We start from the raw sequence: 18,505 nt of genomic DNA, 5'->3' as shown, positions 1-18,505 counted from the left end.
ATTGGCCACTGATGAATGGTTATCAGGGTTAGTTTGGGGCACATGGGTGTACATTATACTGTTCTGAACACTTCTGTGTATTTTAAGGGTTCTTCACGAAGTTTTTAGAAATCCCATTATGTAGCATACCATGTTGAATGGCAGCAAGATGGACCCAAGCAAAGTCCTCGGGTAGAAAGAAAAGAATATATTTTCTCAAGTGAGCAAAACATGTTTGTGCCTCTTTTCCAAATCCCATTTTAAAAAACACAGTGACCAGACCACCCGTGATGCATCCATTGCTCCTGTATCAGCTGGAGAAAATGTCCTACCACTGAGCTCTATTAGGCCATGTAATTATAGTTCCCAAGGAAAGCAGGGGAAAGCCAGTGACTCCAGTCCCTTAAAATTTGATTGGACCAAATACTTTCAAATATTCTGTAGGAAACAATCCTGCTCTAGCCAGGCACTAATGTCAGTGATTTCTATAATTTGCTTCTCCATTCAGCTCCAGCTGAAGGCTGCTAAATCCTTTTTATCTCACTATGGGACAAAATGATTGTTAAATTATGTAATGGGATTTTTTTTTTTTAAGAAAGAGAAGGAAAGAAACCAGCATTTGCTAGCAATCAGTTCCTATAGCCACACAGCAACACTGATAATTACTGCTACCACACAGTGGGAACTCTCCCTCACCACAAGCAACCTCATCACTGTAATAAAGAGACACAGGACTCAACATGCTAAGCCCAGCAGCGGTAAGTCAATAAATTCATATGTCACAAGCAAGAAATAATGGATCATTAAGATTCTTCCTGAAAGAAAGTTCTTAAATAGTTGACACCGGAGTAACAATACTTGCTTACATTTACTGAGAATCTACCATGTGCTAGGTACTGGGCTAAGTGATGTTCACCTGTTGTTTCATTAATTCTCCTTCTCCTCAATTCCCTTTTCATGATTTATTTGGAAATAAAGCTTAGGTATGGTCTGCAGCCTCATCTATATACTCAATAAATAACTAGAGCAGGGTTGAAAGCATGGTGCTCTCTCAAGTACAGCTACTAACCTTGGGCATGCTCTCTAACCAACCTGGGCTCAGCACCCTACCACCATCACTATAAAACACAACATAAAAGCATCAACCTCAATGGTTTGATATGAACACTAGTTGTGTCAATGAATATAAACTTCTTAGCAACCAGAAATCTTAAACTATATTTATCATTTTTCTACTTTTTTGGCATTTGTATGTATTAAAAAGTTTCCAACTTAGAAGATAGCATTGATAGCTTCCCAAGATCCACTTCCCTTGGTTGGTGAAGAAATGGCTAAAAGGTGCTTATGAAGGGCATTGGATCTGTGTTTCTAAAGCTTCTGCTAATGAAAGAGCACCAAGGACACCTGTCGTTTTTCAAGCTTGTACCACACAGCAAGAAGACACAGTGGTCCATTCCAGGACATTAGATTGTTTTTAAAATTATATATTTTTATTGATTTCTGAGAGAAAGGGAGAGGGAGAGAGAGATAGAAACATCAGTGATGAGAGAGAATCATTGGTTGGCTGCCTCCTCTCACCCAGTGTAAGAAGCTCTGGGAATGGACGGTGACCTCCTGGCTCACAGGTTGACCCTCAACCACTGAGCCACCATGGCCTGGCTGGATCCTTTGATTTAGAAGATTGGGAGACAGTGGTGGTAGGAACTTAAAATCCTCACTCCACACTACCTACATTAGCATAGTGTAGTGCAACTCAATTGATAGGGAAAGCGTTGCTTGAATTATTGGACATGGGGAGTTATTTCTATCTTAATTAAAATGGTTAATTGAAAAAACACAGTTCTAACATAGATTTCACCATTTGCATGGCTGCTTTTCACATATTTTTGTCTGTTGTCTTATTTTTTGAGGAGCAAGATGTTTTCTTTTAGAGGTTGTGGGGGGAGAGAGGGGTGCTTACTGCGCCCTCCTGTGCTTTTCCCTCCCAGACAATATTTAAGGAAAGGGTCTTCAGCCTTAGCTGATCCCAGGAGGAGTTTCAGAAGCACTGTCTGAGCCCCTGAGCTCACCTCCTCACCCAGCCTGAGAGGCTCCAGATGATTTCTAGGGTCCCTCCGGTATTCACTCACTTGCTAGTTAATTGCTTTTAAGTTCCTATAATAAGAAATAAAGCTTGAAGCTATTTTAAAACTGCAGGCACTAGCCCAGAATTACCTTGATAGGAACCCATTCCTCCCAAATGTCACCCACCTGCTAACAGACCCCTCTCTTTTATAGTAAAAGGAGGGGCAGGAGGCGGGGATGAGGAAGAGGAGGGAGCAGGAAGATGAGGGTCTGCCTAAAATGAGAGAAGCTTGCACCAAGACCTTGAAGAGACACCCTAAGAAAAGGATAGGAAAGATAAACTTCCAAGAATTCACAACTCTGCAAAGGATCAGCCTATTGGCCTAGAAGGTCCAGAAACATCAGCAAGGCATAGGATATTTTTATTATGTGTGGCTGGAAATAGCCACAGAGCTCATGTGCATGATTTATGAAGGTGTAAACAAAACCCAAACTCAGTACTTTGTTAAACAATGAGCTTCATTCACTATAGGTTTAAGTCTAACAATATAAAATATGTGTATAAAAAAGTACCAAAATTGGTAAGTATACATTTATCATTTCAATCAACTAATACAAACATAAAGTAACACTGTGGGGAATCTCAAATTTGGAAAAGCAACCTAACCAGCTTTTTGCATTCATTTTTAAAGCAGCATGCCTTGGGGAGGGGTGGGGTGTGGAACAACCCAAACTCCTTTGGCTCCTGGATTATATTTTTAGACTTGAAAAGAGAAAGCTTAAACTCCAAATGCTAAGTCTTCCAAAGAGAGAGAGAGAGAGAGAGAGAGAGAGAGAGAGAGAGAGAGAGAGAGAGAGAGAGAGAGAGAGAGAGACCCAAGGATATGAAGTCCCAAACTACTTGGTCAATAAATGTTCTAGATAATGAACAATTTTGTACCTTGAGAATGACAATGGCAGTTTGAATATACTGAGCCAACTGGTATTTTTAGCAACCAGAAGGCAGCCGGAAGCACAGGTCCCTGGAAATGCTCTCAAGACACCTGTGTCTAAGGAGATACCCATCTCAGAGTCAGCACGGCAGCAGTCAAGGAATGAGGGAAGTTAGCTACTTCATGTGTTTGGTATTTGGTGCTACATTTGTCAGTAGGCATGCAAGATATTCTAGAGAATTTTCCTATTAGGCTAAAATCACTACATGTCCATCTGGACCACCAACTCAATCATAGAAACTAACCAGAAATTGTAAGAAATTTACAACTCGGCCTCACAAAGTGTTACACTGAAATAGAAGAATTTGAGGTGGGGATGTGGGAGCAAGTTTTCAGACGAGTTAAAAATAGAAAAAGAGAAAATATGCTGGCCTTAGAGGATTTAGGACTAAGCAACTTGGTTGCTGAAGATTTTGAGAAGCACAATATAAGTAAGACCATAGACTTGGACTCAAAATTAATCTAGAAAATGAAGAGGGTTGTATAGACTATTAGCAGAATAACTTTGGATACCCATAAGGTCTTCCTTTTAGGTTAAGAGCAGTTTAAGTACAGTTCAAATGAAATTCATTGGGATAAAAGAAGAAATCTTTTTCACATTCTTGTCACAGAATCATCCATTAATTCATAAAAAATTACTCTATAAAAGCTGACCTCAAGCCCAGTGGCAAAGTATTAAATTAAGCATAGCTTTAGCTCTGTGTTTGTATCTAAGTAACTTATATTTTGTCTCTATAGGTCATGCAATGCGGCAGCTCTGAGTCTGGGAGACTGTTTATATTCAACCTTCTATTATTTTAGGAAATCCTATATTTACCAAGTACAGCCTTCTAAAATGTTCTGCTCACCAACAGTAAGATTCAATCACTTCTCCAGGCAAGTGACTTAGCTTTTACACATGAAGGAAAGGCATATTTCATTATAAAAGTGACAGATACTGAATAAAACAATGGCCCCTCACCGCCACCCCACCCCACCCAGATGAAAGCCTCATTTCTGATGCATAGAAAAGACAAATTTTAATTAGCTGTTCAAAAGACTCAGCAACAGGTGGTTGAATTTTTAATTGTCATATCTGCAACACTTCACATTTAAATCTTAAAACAACCAAAATGTTGGTGGACATGATTTTTGCCAAGCCAAGATGCTACAGCAATGTAATCCAAACTATTACAGACTTAGGTCTGGGGGCTGTGACCAACACCACTGCAGATTCTAGAAAGTTCCCCCCATTGGTGGTTGAATGACAGCATATCTTAGTTCATTTCAGTATCTCATTCCCATCTGACCTTGTACAGGGCATGGATGAGTAATGCAAATGCATGAAGTTGAGCATGCATGCCAGACAACAGGGAGTGATGGGGCCCTGATGTGAGCTAGAGCGGGCATGTGCCCTCTGCACAACTGTTCCATGGCTCTGCCATACTGCTGCTACTGGGGATCTTAGGCCCAACATTTTTGATTTTTTTTAAAAGATCATTTGATTTTTCAAGATCTTTTAAGGAATACAAACATTTGTGTGAAACTGCTCTTTTTTTTTTTCTAGTGTTGGCATAATTACACAAACATCATCTTATGTGAACCGAGCTAAACATATTTACCTGGACAGCATTTAGCCTCCAGGTTGCCAGTTTTAAAACTCAGATCTAGTCCAAAGTTTTCACTTTTATAAAAAAATATGTTTTTATTGATATTAGGGAGAGGAAGAAAGAGGGAGAGAAAGATAGACACATCCATGGTGAGAGAGAATCATCGATTGGCTGCATCCTGCACACCCCCTACTGGGGATCAAGCCTGAAATCTGGGCATGTGCCCCGACCAGGAATCGAACCGTGAGCTCCTGGTTCATGGGTCGACACTCAACCACTAAGCAACACCAGCCAAGCCCAAAGTTATCACTTTTATAAGGAAGGAAATAAATGCCAGAGACCCAAATGTCAGGTTTGAATCCAGGCCCTAGATTCCAGGCAGGGTTCCAGCCACCTGCTAGAAAGTTTGTCCCTAAAATGCATACAGTCTAATTTCTTAACTCTTAGCTCTGCAAGCCAACACTGTTACAATCTAATGAATGACTTATCGAGTCATTTCAATACAATAATCTATTTTACTCGACCACACTACATTTGGAAAGCTAATCAGAAATTTATTTCCTTTTACGACATATTCTAGCCCTGTGGTGGTTATCAAAAGAGACAACAAATAACATGTGATTTCACTTTCTAATTTTACAGAAATTAGAAATTGTGTTTACTAGACTGACTTTCCTACTCACTCCCAGTGTCTGAATGGCCTGCAGCAGTGTGGTGAGCCTCCCATCCCCAAGTGAGCACAGAGAATGAGCCGGCAGTGCCGTGTGTCAGAGCTCGCCTTGTTTCCCAGAGATGGGAATCTTTATTGAAAGAGCTCTCTTTTTTGATTTCCGGATCAGGCCCTAAGCAGTTGATAAGGGAGAATTACTTGGCCATTATCAGAAGCAGTTGTATTTCCACAAAGAGCTGGTACTAAACAAGAGTTTATCTCTTCGACAAGACTGATAGAATTCGCACCGATTATAATTCAATCAGACACCTGAAACTATATTGGCTGGTGGGTTATGTGCAAACCTCTGTCTTCCAGCCACAGCAGACAAAGTAGCTGGGAAATATTTTCTATAGTCTGACTTCTGGGGATACATTTTAGAAAGTGCTGCTCTTTTGGTTGTGACAGGCTATGTCTCTATATAATCCATAGTAATATTTTATATAAATGTAGTTCTAACAGAAAGCCATTAGCCTAAAGAGTCAGCTATCTGTGACCTTTGCAATTATTTGCTAAAAACATTCCCAAAAGGTTTAATGTACTTTTTGAAATGTATATCCTACCAGTCTTATGAGCAACTTGGAACGCTGGAGAAACTGATGAATGGAGATGAAAGGTGACATTGAAATGAACTTATTTAAACACAAAGCTTCAATCCTATTGGAACACCAACATTTGAGATGGAAACTATTTTTTACAATGAAAAGAAAAGTGTAGAGTTCAGGGGCAAACTGGCTTTATCACACTAGCTGAATTTGGGCAAGTTTCTCAACTTCTCTGAGCCAAATTTCCTCATCTGTAAAGTAGGGACAATGATAATATCCAATTTGTAGAATGGTTGTAAAAATCTAATGAAATAATAGGACAATGCAAACAAATGTAGCACTTTCGCACGTGATAAGCAGATGACAAATTTGACCTGACATTGTTATTATTAACACAAAATGGCCCAAACGTAGTGAGTCAGAGGCCTTGGAATAAATACACGCTATTATATTCTATAACCAAGTTCCCACCAATATTGTAATCTGGTATAAATTTCCCAATTATGTTTCTGTTTTGCCTTTACTTTTCCAAGTGTCTCCTTAGTTTGTCATCAAATAGAAGAATAATTAGAAAAAGAAATGATGTTCTTGCCCTCATGAGGCATTTCATAGCTGTGTATTTTTATCCCCAGGGACACAGAAGCTAGTGGGGATGATCAGAACAATCCTATGCCTACGCACAAATCTGACAAATGCTGGGTCCTCTGTCTTCCAAGCAGAATGTCGGGCATATATCTTCCACATTTTGCCACCTGCACTTAATTACAGGTAGGAAAATGAAATGTGAAAGGAGGGTTCCTCTCCATGTGACCTGGTTTTGGAAATGATCAGCACTCACTGATGGCCTTTTGCCAACTTCAGGAAGGGGATTGCTAAAACAGTCTCCTAACTGGTCTTCCTACTTCCACTGGGGGAGTGGGGTGCCCATTCATTCGAGTCTGGACCCAGCCACCAGAGGGACCCCTTCACTCTGTGGATCAGATCCCATCCCTCCACCTTCAAAAGCATCCAATGCACCCCCTCCCTTTCTCAGAGGAAAAGCTGATGTCTTTCCAATGGCCTTAAGGCCCTGCACGATCTGGCCTCAGGTCTCATCTCCCACATCTTCCAGTCACACTGGCCTCATTGCAACTCCTGGAAAACACCAGGACTGGATGGAATGCCTTTCCTCGGGTTAAATCCACAGGGCCTACCTGGCCACTGTACTTCCCACTGCAATCCTACCTGCATTCCCGTTAACATTGCCCTGCTCTTCCAGAAACTTTTAGCTTTCAGCATTCTCTATAGTGTTCTTGCATATTCAATTTATTGTTTGTGGTCTGTTTCAAGAATGTGCTAGTAAGCTGTATGAAAGTCGGGGCTTTCTTCAGTTTTGTTCACTGATATACCCTAAGTCCCCAGAAGAATGCCTTGCAGCTAGCAAGTCTTTGATATGTATATATTTGTTGAAAAAAATAAATGAGTGGATTAGTTAATTAATTAATTAATTATTCATGGTGAATGAATAAACGAACACATACACTTGCAGGCTCTTGGTTCCCAATAACCACAGCTATCTCCGGGGGAAGAGCAATTGACTAAAGTGAGAACGATTGGGCGGCGACTCATTTCCAGAGTATACAACCTCCCATTTGTGTCATGTGGAAGCAGACAGGCTTCCTGCTTTCTCCAGTTCCAATCTGAAAACGGAATGCAGATTTTGCTCATGACAAAAAGAAAAAAAGTTCAGTGCCTTTCACAGAACTTCAGGCCAAGCTAAATCTTCACGTTTTGGGATGCCTGCATTCATTTGGGTGCTGCATCCATCCATTAATGAGCTTTGAAACCCTGGGAAAGTCAAAGAACTTGACTGAGACCCAGCAAAATAAATGACAACCAATTTTCTTTCCAGTTTAGAAAATCTCAGCATTAGGAAAAAGGTAAAAACCAGTCAAGCACTGCTTGACCATTCCTCCTCTTCTCTCAACCAACAATCCTATCTAATAAAGAGGGAATGTGCAAATTGACTGTCACACCATAACAAGATGGCTGCACCCACAGCGGAGGCAGGGATTTTGTAACACAAGATGGCTGTGCCCACAGCAGAGGCCGAGTTCCTGTAAAGAGCCTTAATGAGCAATCAGCAGGGACCTGAAGTTATGTGGCGCTGGGCCGGGGCAGGGGACCTCAGGCTGCACCCCCTGCCTGGCAGGGCCTGACAGGGTACCACAGGCTGCGTCCCCTGCCCTGGCGCCAGGCTGGGGGCCTCATGCCATGCCCCCCACCTGGCAGGGCTTGATAGGGGACCTCAGGCCGCGCCCCCTGGCTGGGCCAGGGGACCTCAAGGTGTGCCCCCAGGCCCGAGCTGGGGAACCTGAGGCCATGTCCCCTCCCTCCCCAGCGCCAGGCCAAGTAACCTGAGGCCGCGCCCCTCCACCTGGCGGGGCTGATGGAGGTGTGGCTGGCTAGGTCTGAGGCTCACGTGGATCGGTGGGGACTTGACTCTGATTCCCATGGCATGCCCCAGACTCTGACAAGAGAAAGATTTTCATATACATTTTACTAATTTTCTTTCATCTCTGACACTTCTATTATGGAGAAAGGGCAAATAGCAATATTAAAATATTTCCTCTAATTAATTCCCTTTTAATGTGCACGAATTTTGTGCACTGGGCCACTAGTCCTATATAATAAAAGCCTAATATGCAAATTGTCCCCTTAACTGGGAGTTCAACCAGGAGTTTGACCAGGGGCAGGGCCAGCTGGTCAACTGCCCATGGCCCCTTTCCCTGGCTAGCCTGGCCCTGCCCCAGCCAGCAGCGGCAGGCAGCCAGGGGAAGGGAGGTGCTGGCCAGCAGCTGGCAGCAGCTAGGGACCCTACCCATGCATGAATTTCATGCACTGGGCTTCTAGTCTGTAAATAAATACCCACATTTTAATAGTTCAACCTAACAAGAAAACCATCTTACAAAAGAAATGATCATCATTCACAGTTAGGCATGACTCACCTAGAAATCCTTGTGCTACCTCAGGTGATAAGCTGGGATGTGGTTCCAAAGCTACATTAATGCTTTCTTTTAATTTGGAACTGTAGTCCTGATCAAACAAAAATAACTTTTCTACAGACCGCATTTAAATCTCTATTAGTCCCCACCTGTCTCTGCAGCTTATCCAACGTGTGCCATCTTATCAGATCCTGGTGAATCTGCATGATATTTTGAACTCTCAAAAGTACCTGTAGCCGAAACCGGTTTGGCTCAGTGGATAGAGCGTCGGCCTGCGGACTGAAAGGTCCCAGGTTCGATTCCGGTCAAGGGCATGTACCTTGGTTGCGGGCACATCCCCAGTGGGGAGTGCGCAGGAGGCAGCTGGTCGATGTTTCTCTCTCATCGATGTTTCTAACTCTCTATCTCTCTCCTTTCCTCACTGTAAAAACTCAATAAAATATATTTAAAAAAAAAAAAAAAGTACCTGTAGCGCTCAGGTTTATACCAATAATAGTAATAATAGTAACCAATTTTGTACCAATAATGTCACATTCATTCACAAAACAACTATTTTTTCAGCATCATAAGCCCAGTACCTCCCTAGCACTAGAGGGATGCTGAGATGCAAAAGACACAATCCGGTCCTCGGAGAGCTGTCTACATGAGGAGCAAAGACAGCTCAGTGAAAAGCAGTAAAAAAGAAGAAGGAACAGCAGAAGTGGCTCTGATTTTAGAATTTAAGAGAAAGTTTAGGGGATTAAAAAAGCAGACATGAAAACGAAAAATGTTTTAAAAATCAAATTACTGCAATTACTACTGAGATACAAACATCTTCAACACCACCAGTGCACATTATTGGAGACATCCCCGCCATGTCAATGCACACGTGTATTTCTTTCTTTTCTTTCTTTTTTGACAAAAATGAAAACATTATATCTAACCAAAGCTTCTAAAAACAGCTTTAAAAATCCCACTATAATTGTTAATGCTCATTCGCTTGTAAATATAGATCCACAATGTTTTAGCTGGTTGAATAGCATCCCTACTGAGTTTACTTAAGTCATTCCCTATTGGTTAACTTTTACATACATCTTTAGGTAGTTGCCCAAATATTTATTTAGGATACATTCTTGCATGTGGAAGTACTGGGTTATTATTATTTTTTTCCACAAAAGAAAAATAAGGAGTTTATTTTATGACATACTTGTTTGGATGATTACTTCCTGGTAATTAGTACTTCTACATGTTTTGAAAGGCAACCATTTTAAGTGACAATACATATCAGGCTAGTAGAAAACAGTTAAAACAAAGCCCTCTCTTTGGATCTTACAAAGTCATGCAGACAAGAGAAGGTACATCCGGTCTGGTCCAATCAGGCTTCTTGGAATTATCAAAATGTCTTTTCTGGCAAAGATGAATTTGGCTCATCATAGAAAGAAGGTTCTTTGAAGGCTGCTGCCAAACTCATTTCCCTTTGAAAAAGTAAATTTCAAGGCATGATAGTGCAAGAGGTAAGTTTTGATTAACAGAACATTTACAGACTAATGGTGCTTAGTCTCCGATTTCCAATTTATTTTAAAGAACAGAAACTATGTTGACAAGTTTCTCTGCCTAAATTTACCAGTATACCCATGAATCACACAAGAATTAGGACAACTTGATGATCTTCATGATTCGGTCCTGACACCTACCCACGGGGTCTGCGGGTGAGGCCCTGGGGATGCGAGGCCCTGACAGTTCTGTGCTTAGGATTCTCTTGGGAGCCCAGGGGCCTGAGAAAGCAGTTCTCCCACCAGATTAAGTCCTCAAAAAACTCTCTTATTAGTGATTAATAAAACAATGCGGAGTGGAGTGTCTTCTGTGTAGTTAAATCTGGGAGGTCTGAGTGTTCCGGAGCTCCCCGCGGGGATGAGTCCTGGGCCGAGAATCCCTGGAGTGTGAGTATTCGCTGCTGGAGGGCTCTGTCGGGTCAATCAGCTTTTCATAGTCACAGTCATCCCACCCCTCCACGCTGTCCTCAGGGGCTCTCTGGGAAGGAGGAAGGCCCGCTCCAGCTCCGGGGTACTTCAGTCGGGCACTGTTGGGGGCAAAGCTGGAGGAGCCCATGGCTTGAGGTCGAGGCATAAAGACACTTGTTTCCACGCGAGAATGGCGCAAAGTACTTCTTGATTGTTTGGGTGAAAATCTGAATAAGGGGGGGGGGGTCAGAGACCTCGGCATCTGCCAGTGTACTTCCACTGTCAGCTGCGTACCCCGGGTAGGGCGTCCGAGGGCAGAGCGCTGGCTCCAGACTCTCGCGCGGCACCTGTCTGCTGACCATCGCCTACTGCAGCTTTTTTTCTTGTTCCTTTTCATTTTTTCCTCTGAGTGATTTGTCTTCTTCATTCGTTCACTTCCGCCTCACAAGATTCAACTACTCGCACTCTTTTCTACATGTGCACACACTGCCTGCGCCCTCCCCTGAGGCGCTGTACACCTGATGGATGGCCCTGGTGTCCTTCATGACTCCATGCTTGTTAAAGTCAGTGCCGTGTTCTTTACTGGCTTTGGCATGGCTCTGAGGCCTGTTTGGCACTGAAGACGCTTTATACGCTTGCTGGCTGGTGTTGCCCAGGTTGGGAATAGCAAGGGATATCTTTTGATTATACCTTCGATTTGGTCTGAAGAGGACACACTCTAGAGCAGCGGTTCTCAACCTGTGGGTCGAACGACCCTTTCACAGGGGTCGCCTAAGACCATCGGAAAACACATATTGTTTTTGTGATTAATCACTATGCTTTAATTATGTTCAATTTGTAACAATGAAAATACATCCTGCATATCAGATATTTACATTACGATTCATAACAGCAAAATTACAGTTATGAAGTAGCAAGGAAAATAATTTTATGTTTGGGGGTCACCACAACATGAGGAACTGTATTAGAGGGTCGCGGCATTAGGAAGGTTGAGAACCACTGCTCTAGAGCATGCATGCAACTGTTGGCGGTGGAGATGAAGCTGAAGAGAAGGAGGATGCGGGTGAGCTGCTTAGGAAGGACCTGCTCCTCGTATGACATCTGCTGCTGTGTGTTCCGCGGGAATCTGTACCACCTGATCGCCTTCTTTCTCTGCCTGTACCACCGGATGGCGTTCCTTCTCCGTCTGTACCACCCGATCAGGTTCTTTCTGTCTGTACCACCTGATCGCCTTCTTTCTCTGCCTGTACCACCCGATCGCGTGCCTTCTCCGTCTGTACCACCCGATCAGGTTCTTTCTGTCTGTACCACCTGATCGCCTTCTTTCTCTGCCTGTACCACCCGATCGCGTGCCTTCTCCGTCTGTACCACCCGATCAGGTTCTTTCTGTCTGTACCACCTGATCGCCTTCTTTCTCTGTCTGTACCACCCTATCGCGTTCCTTCTCCGTCTGTACCACCCGATCAGGTTCTTTCTCTGGTCTTCAGGAATCCTGTTCAAACTCTCGTCGTTCCCTTTGCTTGCGTAGTCATAAAAACTAAAAAACTCTGAACAAGACTGATGGTTATGGACTTCAATGACTTGCAGAAACTCTGTGTTGCTGATTTTGGGAGTCACTGATGCTAAAGGTTTCCTGTTGTCTCACCTCTCCCAGAAAAAATCCTTCGTGGTCAGCACTGCTGTTGGCGCCATGGAAACACACAGCGCTGAAGGTGTAGCCCGAAATGGAAGCCGCATCATGGAAATCTCCAACCCTGGGTTATTTTAAGTAAAGCACTTTCTTTGGGAGACGTGTGTGTATCTTATATATTCCAATTGCTCCTGAGTAAAGTTGTACCAATGTTTATTACCGTAAGCAGGGCTGTGCATGTCTATTCTTGATATTTCATTTTAAAAATCTTTGTCATTCTGCTGGGTAAGAAATGGTATCTAATTCTCATCTTCTTTTGCATTTATATTTTTAGTAAATTACATTTTTAAAACCTCTTTATTGGTAATTGCTACTTCTTTGTTAATTGCTGCCTTGTTCTTAACTCAATCTATTAGTAATTTCATATTTTTCTTATTGATTTATAAAAACTCTTTCCTTGGAAAGCTATTAAATTCTTTCTCATCATTTATGAAATGAATATTTTCTCTAAATGAGCTATTTGCATTTTTACTTTGTTTCTTGTGTTTTTATAATAAGCAATTTCATGTATCTCGCTTTAGTATTATATAGTCACATTTATTTTCTCTTATGACTTTTATATTTTTAATTGTCATATTTACATCTAATGCACATTTAAGAGGCCATAATTAAATCTTACTATAACTCAGAGTTCACATAAAATATATATAAAATCAATGTGGTCATACAAAGTAGATTTACTTACTCAAAGTACACATTTCATTTTAAATTTAGAGATGGGTCTTATTGGGGAGTAGGGATATTCCCAGCAGATCTTTTTACTTTTAACAATTGTAGTATTCAATATCAAATGAAATGAAAATCTTATTTTTCTGAGCCAACATTATATTCTTTTTGATCACAGTTTGTGGTCACTGAATATATTTTTCCTTTTCAGCTGGACTATAAGTGTCATATGAATTAAGAGCATATCTTCCACTCAAGACTGAGTTCTGTGGCAAGTTATCTATAAAATAGTGGTAACTGGATATACACAGTTTAATACATAATTTGATATATGTTAAGCACTGGATAATTCAGTGAATTTTGTGTGTTAGGCACATATTAAGATTTCTGGAAAATGAGCAAGATGATAAATAGTTAAAAGATATTTTTGGAACCATTAATCTAAGAATAATATATGAGATGAACTGAGGGATGTGTGTGTGTGTGTGTGTGTGTGTGTGTGTGTGTGTGAGAGAGAGAGAGAGAGAGAGAGAGAGAGAGAGAGAGAGAGAGAGAGAGAAAGAGAGAGAGATGCTCCAAAATCTAGGCTTTCACTGAATTGGCAAAGGATGGTCAAACCAAGGAAGCATTATAAGAATAAAACTTGCAATGGAAAAAATCAGGAAGAGCAATCTGGGCTGGGCAGGGACAGGAATAGTGGTTTTGGTGTCAGATTACTGAATTTATTAATAAAGGGACAGTCAATTAGATCTGACTCATAGACTGTCAAAGATATAGGACTAGGGCACATATCTGAGTGGACAAAGGGAAGAAGAAAAGGAAAGCAACCTTTGAGAGTACCTACATGGTATGAGACACGGTCATAAGTGTTTTACTCACATAGTTAGGATTTAAATGTCAGTCATACACATGTCAGTAACAGAGAAGAAGAACTTATCATGTAGAGCTTGTTTAGATACCAGCTCCACCATTTCTAGCTATGTAGATCTTGAGACAGTTTGCTTATCCTTTCTATAAATCTTAGTTTCATTATACAAAAAATGAGGATGATAATAATAATGTCTACCTCAAAGAGCCAGAATAAATTATATAACCCAGAAAAAACAGTACAGTGCTTGAAATATAATAAAAACTGAATATAGGTAGTCATTAATGGGAAAAAACAACAATAGAGAACTTAACAACTAGCTTTAAGGTTGGTCTACATTAAGAGATAGAAGAGAGAGATACTAAAAAGACAGAGAGGTATTCAAAGAAATGGGAGAAAACCTTAAAACCGCAATGTTATGGAAATCATGGGGCTAAAGGTTTCTGAAGAGCTCGTTAATCAAATTTAGTCATGAGGATAGAGAAATGGACCATTTAGTCCTGGTTGTTCTTCATGTAAGAGAAGTAAATTTGGCAAGCGCTACATACCCAGAGTTGGTCATCCATGCCAGGTGGGTTCTTTTTGATAAAAGCACCATAGTATGTAGCAATATTCCGGTGGTGAGAATATTTTTTCAACATGTTAATTTCTTGTTTGATTTCTTCCTCTTCATCCTGTATTAGAATAATAAATATTCAGTCATGAAAATCCATGTCTTAGAATTATTTTCCATCACCACCTATATCAACTACGTAATAAATTTCTTTCTTAAATTTTTTGTTCTGTGGCGATAAACAAGCACAATTATTATATAACTCGATTTTCTTGATTGACTACAAAGAAAAAATTTGCAAGACAACACATTGACAATCCAAGGGGTATTCTGTTTGTATGGCAAATGGGCATAGCTGGGGGGTATGGAGGAGAAATATAAAACAAAATACCTCATTCCTTCACCTGCTAAAGATCAAAGTAGGTTGTTGAGATAAAATTCACTCTAGATCTCTTGGAACTATGTCAATTGAATACCTATTACTGATCAGATCTTGTATAGGAAAGATTTAGGAAAGTGAAAAGAACATAGACTCATATTTTAAATTTAAGTTCATTTTCTTTGAAGTCTACTTTGATTGAAGTACCTGACTGAAGATGATGAAAGTCAGATGAGAAAGGTAGTGAGGGTAAGTTCTCTAGATCTGAGGAAGTTCACAAAGCAGGAGTACCCATCTCACCTTCAGGAAACTAAACATGAGAAGAAAGGGGAACTGCGGCAGTTATTTGAGAAGAGATAACTTTCCTACAGAGTAAGTGTCCTCATTCCGGTTTCATTCATTCTGAGCTTCAATTTGGAGTCCACCAACTTGGGTCATTTTTAGACACTCCCCACCCATGTCCTCTCATAATTTTATTTTGATACATGCACATCAGTTGGGCCTTCAATTAGTATTTTATTTTTGAGGTTGGTGGAGAAAAATTTATCCCAGGAAAACTGTTTTAGATGTAGCAGTAGAATTATTATGCCTAAGTGTAAGTAAGATGTTACCATGACCTGAAAGACCACTAACATGGTGTCCCTATCTGTTCCCTTGCCCCCTCCATCTGCTCGGCCTCCCTACAGTCTCTCTACATTGCTGAGTCATTCTGCAAATGATGTCTTCTTTCACTTCCTCTTCTTCACACAATTTCTACTCATCATTTTTCATTGAATGAATTGACACTCCTCAAGGACATCTTCCCTAATTCTCTCAGGCAATGTCAAATTCCCCTACTATATATATCTTGCCCACCCCTACACTTCTTCCCACCCCCCCCCCCGCCCCCCACACTTCTTGATGCATGTGCAATATTTGCTGGTACCAGTTGGAGGTATGGGTCAGTCTGTGTCATAACTTCCCTCTACTTGACTCTCTTCATTATGAATTGTAAGCTCTCTTCTGCCTCCAGATCTTAGTTCTAGAGTCCCTTCCCCCACAAAGCTCTCTGATCTGCCTGATTGGAGTCTAGCTCTGTGGATAATCATGTGCCTCTTCCTTTATATCACTTACAAGAGTTGCAATCCCCATTTATCTGTCTAATCATTTAAGTATTTCTTCCCTATCAGTCCATAATAACTCTTAACACAGGAATCTTTTGCCTTTTATAACAACCCCAGCACCAAGCAAAGTGCCTGTGAATAAATGGAAGAATGAAAGAATTAATACCTAGAAAGGGTCCAACCACTCTCTGCAGCATTAGTGAGGCTTGAAAGGAACTAGTAAGAATAAGATGAGTGTGATGACATGTTGACATTTCCTAACCACACAAAACTAAGTTTAATAAAAACAATGGAGATGTGAAAACCTAGGAGAACTGAGCAGGCTACACATCATATGTTTTAACTAAGTTGAAGACTAATCTCAAAACAGAATGTATGATTATGACGCTGAGCCAAGGAGCAGCACATGGCCTTAATGGTGGAAAGAAGTGAGGGGTCTGGATGGAGGCTGAATGGGGAGATGGCATTTTGCCAGCCAACGAAATTCTTCCCTGCAGCTATTGAAAACTGCCTACACCTTCACCACAGGCTTCATGAGAGGATGACCTTCAGCTTGCTGAAACGACCCTGTAATGTGCCTCAAATGTCTACCATAGTGCCTATTAGCTATTTTAAACTCACCATGTGGGGCCCAATAGTGGTGAGTGAAGGTAGGATGAGCAGATGTACTTTAGGCCTAAATAGAAGGGGAGAAAACATACCTGAGAATTTCTGTGGGTAGCCTGGCATTGACAGCTGCTTGGATTAAAGAAGCAACTACACGAGGCAGTAAAATACCAATCACAGTCCAATTGCAGCCTGACAGCTTCGGTCATTCCTACGGAGGAGTCGGTCTGCTCCTACAAGTATTTGCTGCCTGCCTTCTGTGTTCTTAACAGGATAGTAAATGATGTGGCAGAATCAGAGGTGGGGGTTGAGGCGTAGAGGGAGTGCCTAAAAGCTTACCCTATCATTAAGAAAATAAGACTTATGAAATAGTTAAATAACAGTTAATTCTGTTTATAAGTACATAAAAAATAAATAGTATTGGAGATGAGAATGAAGTCAACACATTCTCTATCACTTTGCAAAGGTAAACTGAGGTGATATGACCATGAAGAAAGTATATGCATTGAGTTCAAAAAATGAGGGTGGGCAGGTAGCGGGGAGGCATGTTCAGTTTGGGCTCCACTCATTTCTGGCTGTGTGATCTCAGAAAAGTAACCTATCCTTTTGGAGATAAATTTTCTCATCTACAATGAGATACAAATTTAATAATAGTATTACTATATATCCTTGCCTTTTGTGATAATTAAATGAAATATGTGAAAGTTATAAAGTGTAATACAAATAGACATTATTAATCTTCTCAACTGAAAAATAAATATCAAGGATAGGAGAGCAGGAATGTTAATAACTTGAATTTTAGGTTTAAATTGCACTGTTTCAAAGTACAATTATGGAACCACTGTGGGTCATAGCTATGTAGCTCTAAAATAGAACCTTAATCTAGGTCTTACATAATCTTGTAAGTGACCATGCAATTTGTCAGGCCCTCGGGACTACTGTTTATCCAGATTTCTATTCTAGGGGAAGGATAGCAGTAAATCATTCAGTGAAATTGAAAGGGAGGCACTTATTATGACTTCAAGAACTCATTTAACCATTCCACAAGCAATCCACCCTCTCACAATATGGCTCTTTGAAGGAGATGGGTTACAATGCTTTCAAAAGATAAACACAACAACTGAGGCTAGAATTAGATTGTACAGTTTTCAGAGAAGGATATCTTTATTTTTTAAATGGATTATTCTTATGTCTTAAGAATTAAGCACAAGGATCAAGCTCACTGGGAAACTAATGACCACTGGGTCATAAGGAAAAACAAAGTAATGCTACCAAAGTCTCACAAATTTTAAAAAAGAGTCTTTTAGTAAGTCAAGTCCAGTGCTGTCGAAAGAACCATTACTTCAATCAGAAGCCTTTCAAATCTAGTCCGAGCTGATTCAGACATGGCATTTAAACTTTGCAAGTGTCAGATATTTTTACCTGTAAATGGGAATAAGAATACCTATCACCTCTCAGGGCTTAGAAATGATTGTTTATTTAAGCATAGCATTATTATCAACATAAAGATTTTTTTCAAGATCATAGGAATCTATTTACTGCTTAGTATTTGTAGTAATTTGGAAAAAAATGGCCATAATACTTAGCAACTCCCCTCATGAAGAGGTGAAGTCCATTTCTTCTCCTTGTCGCTGGGTTTGGCCATGTGACTTGCTTTGGCCAATGGGACATTAGCAAATTGATTCAGTTGAGGCTTAAAAAGTATGTGTGTGTTGGAGTGGCCCTCCCTAATTGCTTGCAGAGGATACTCCCAGCCTCCTGGAGGATAGAAAACTATGGGAAGAGAGGGTGATTTTCAAATGCAAAGAAACAGATGATTCCAGGCGATGCTTCTATGC

At 40.8% G+C, this 18,505-nt stretch overlaps 1 protein-coding gene and 1 pseudogene across 14 annotated transcripts in view; both read right to left on the bottom strand.

Moving 5' to 3' along the window:
* The window catches only part of TNIK (TRAF2 and NCK interacting kinase), a 345,621-nt gene that overhangs the window by 123,796 nt on the left and 203,320 nt on the right, over positions 1 to 18,505 (bottom strand). For all 14 annotated transcript variants that reach the window (XM_036350973.1, XM_036350976.1, XM_036350974.1 and 11 more), the window contains exon 4: positions 14,575 to 14,700. In XM_036350973.1, coding sequence (XP_036206866.1) covers positions 14,575 to 14,700 — 126 coding nt within the window. The remainder of the gene's footprint in view (positions 1 to 14,574; positions 14,701 to 18,505) is intronic.
* LOC118677611 lies at positions 10,481 to 12,671 on the bottom strand (annotated as a pseudogene).

This window comes from Myotis myotis, unplaced genomic scaffold (genome assembly GCF_014108235.1).
Source record: "Myotis myotis isolate mMyoMyo1 unplaced genomic scaffold, mMyoMyo1.p scaffold_m19_p_2, whole genome shotgun sequence".
Lineage (NCBI taxonomy): Eukaryota > Metazoa > Chordata > Mammalia > Chiroptera > Vespertilionidae > Myotis > Myotis myotis.
This window is presented reverse-complemented; position numbering and strand designations above follow the sequence as displayed.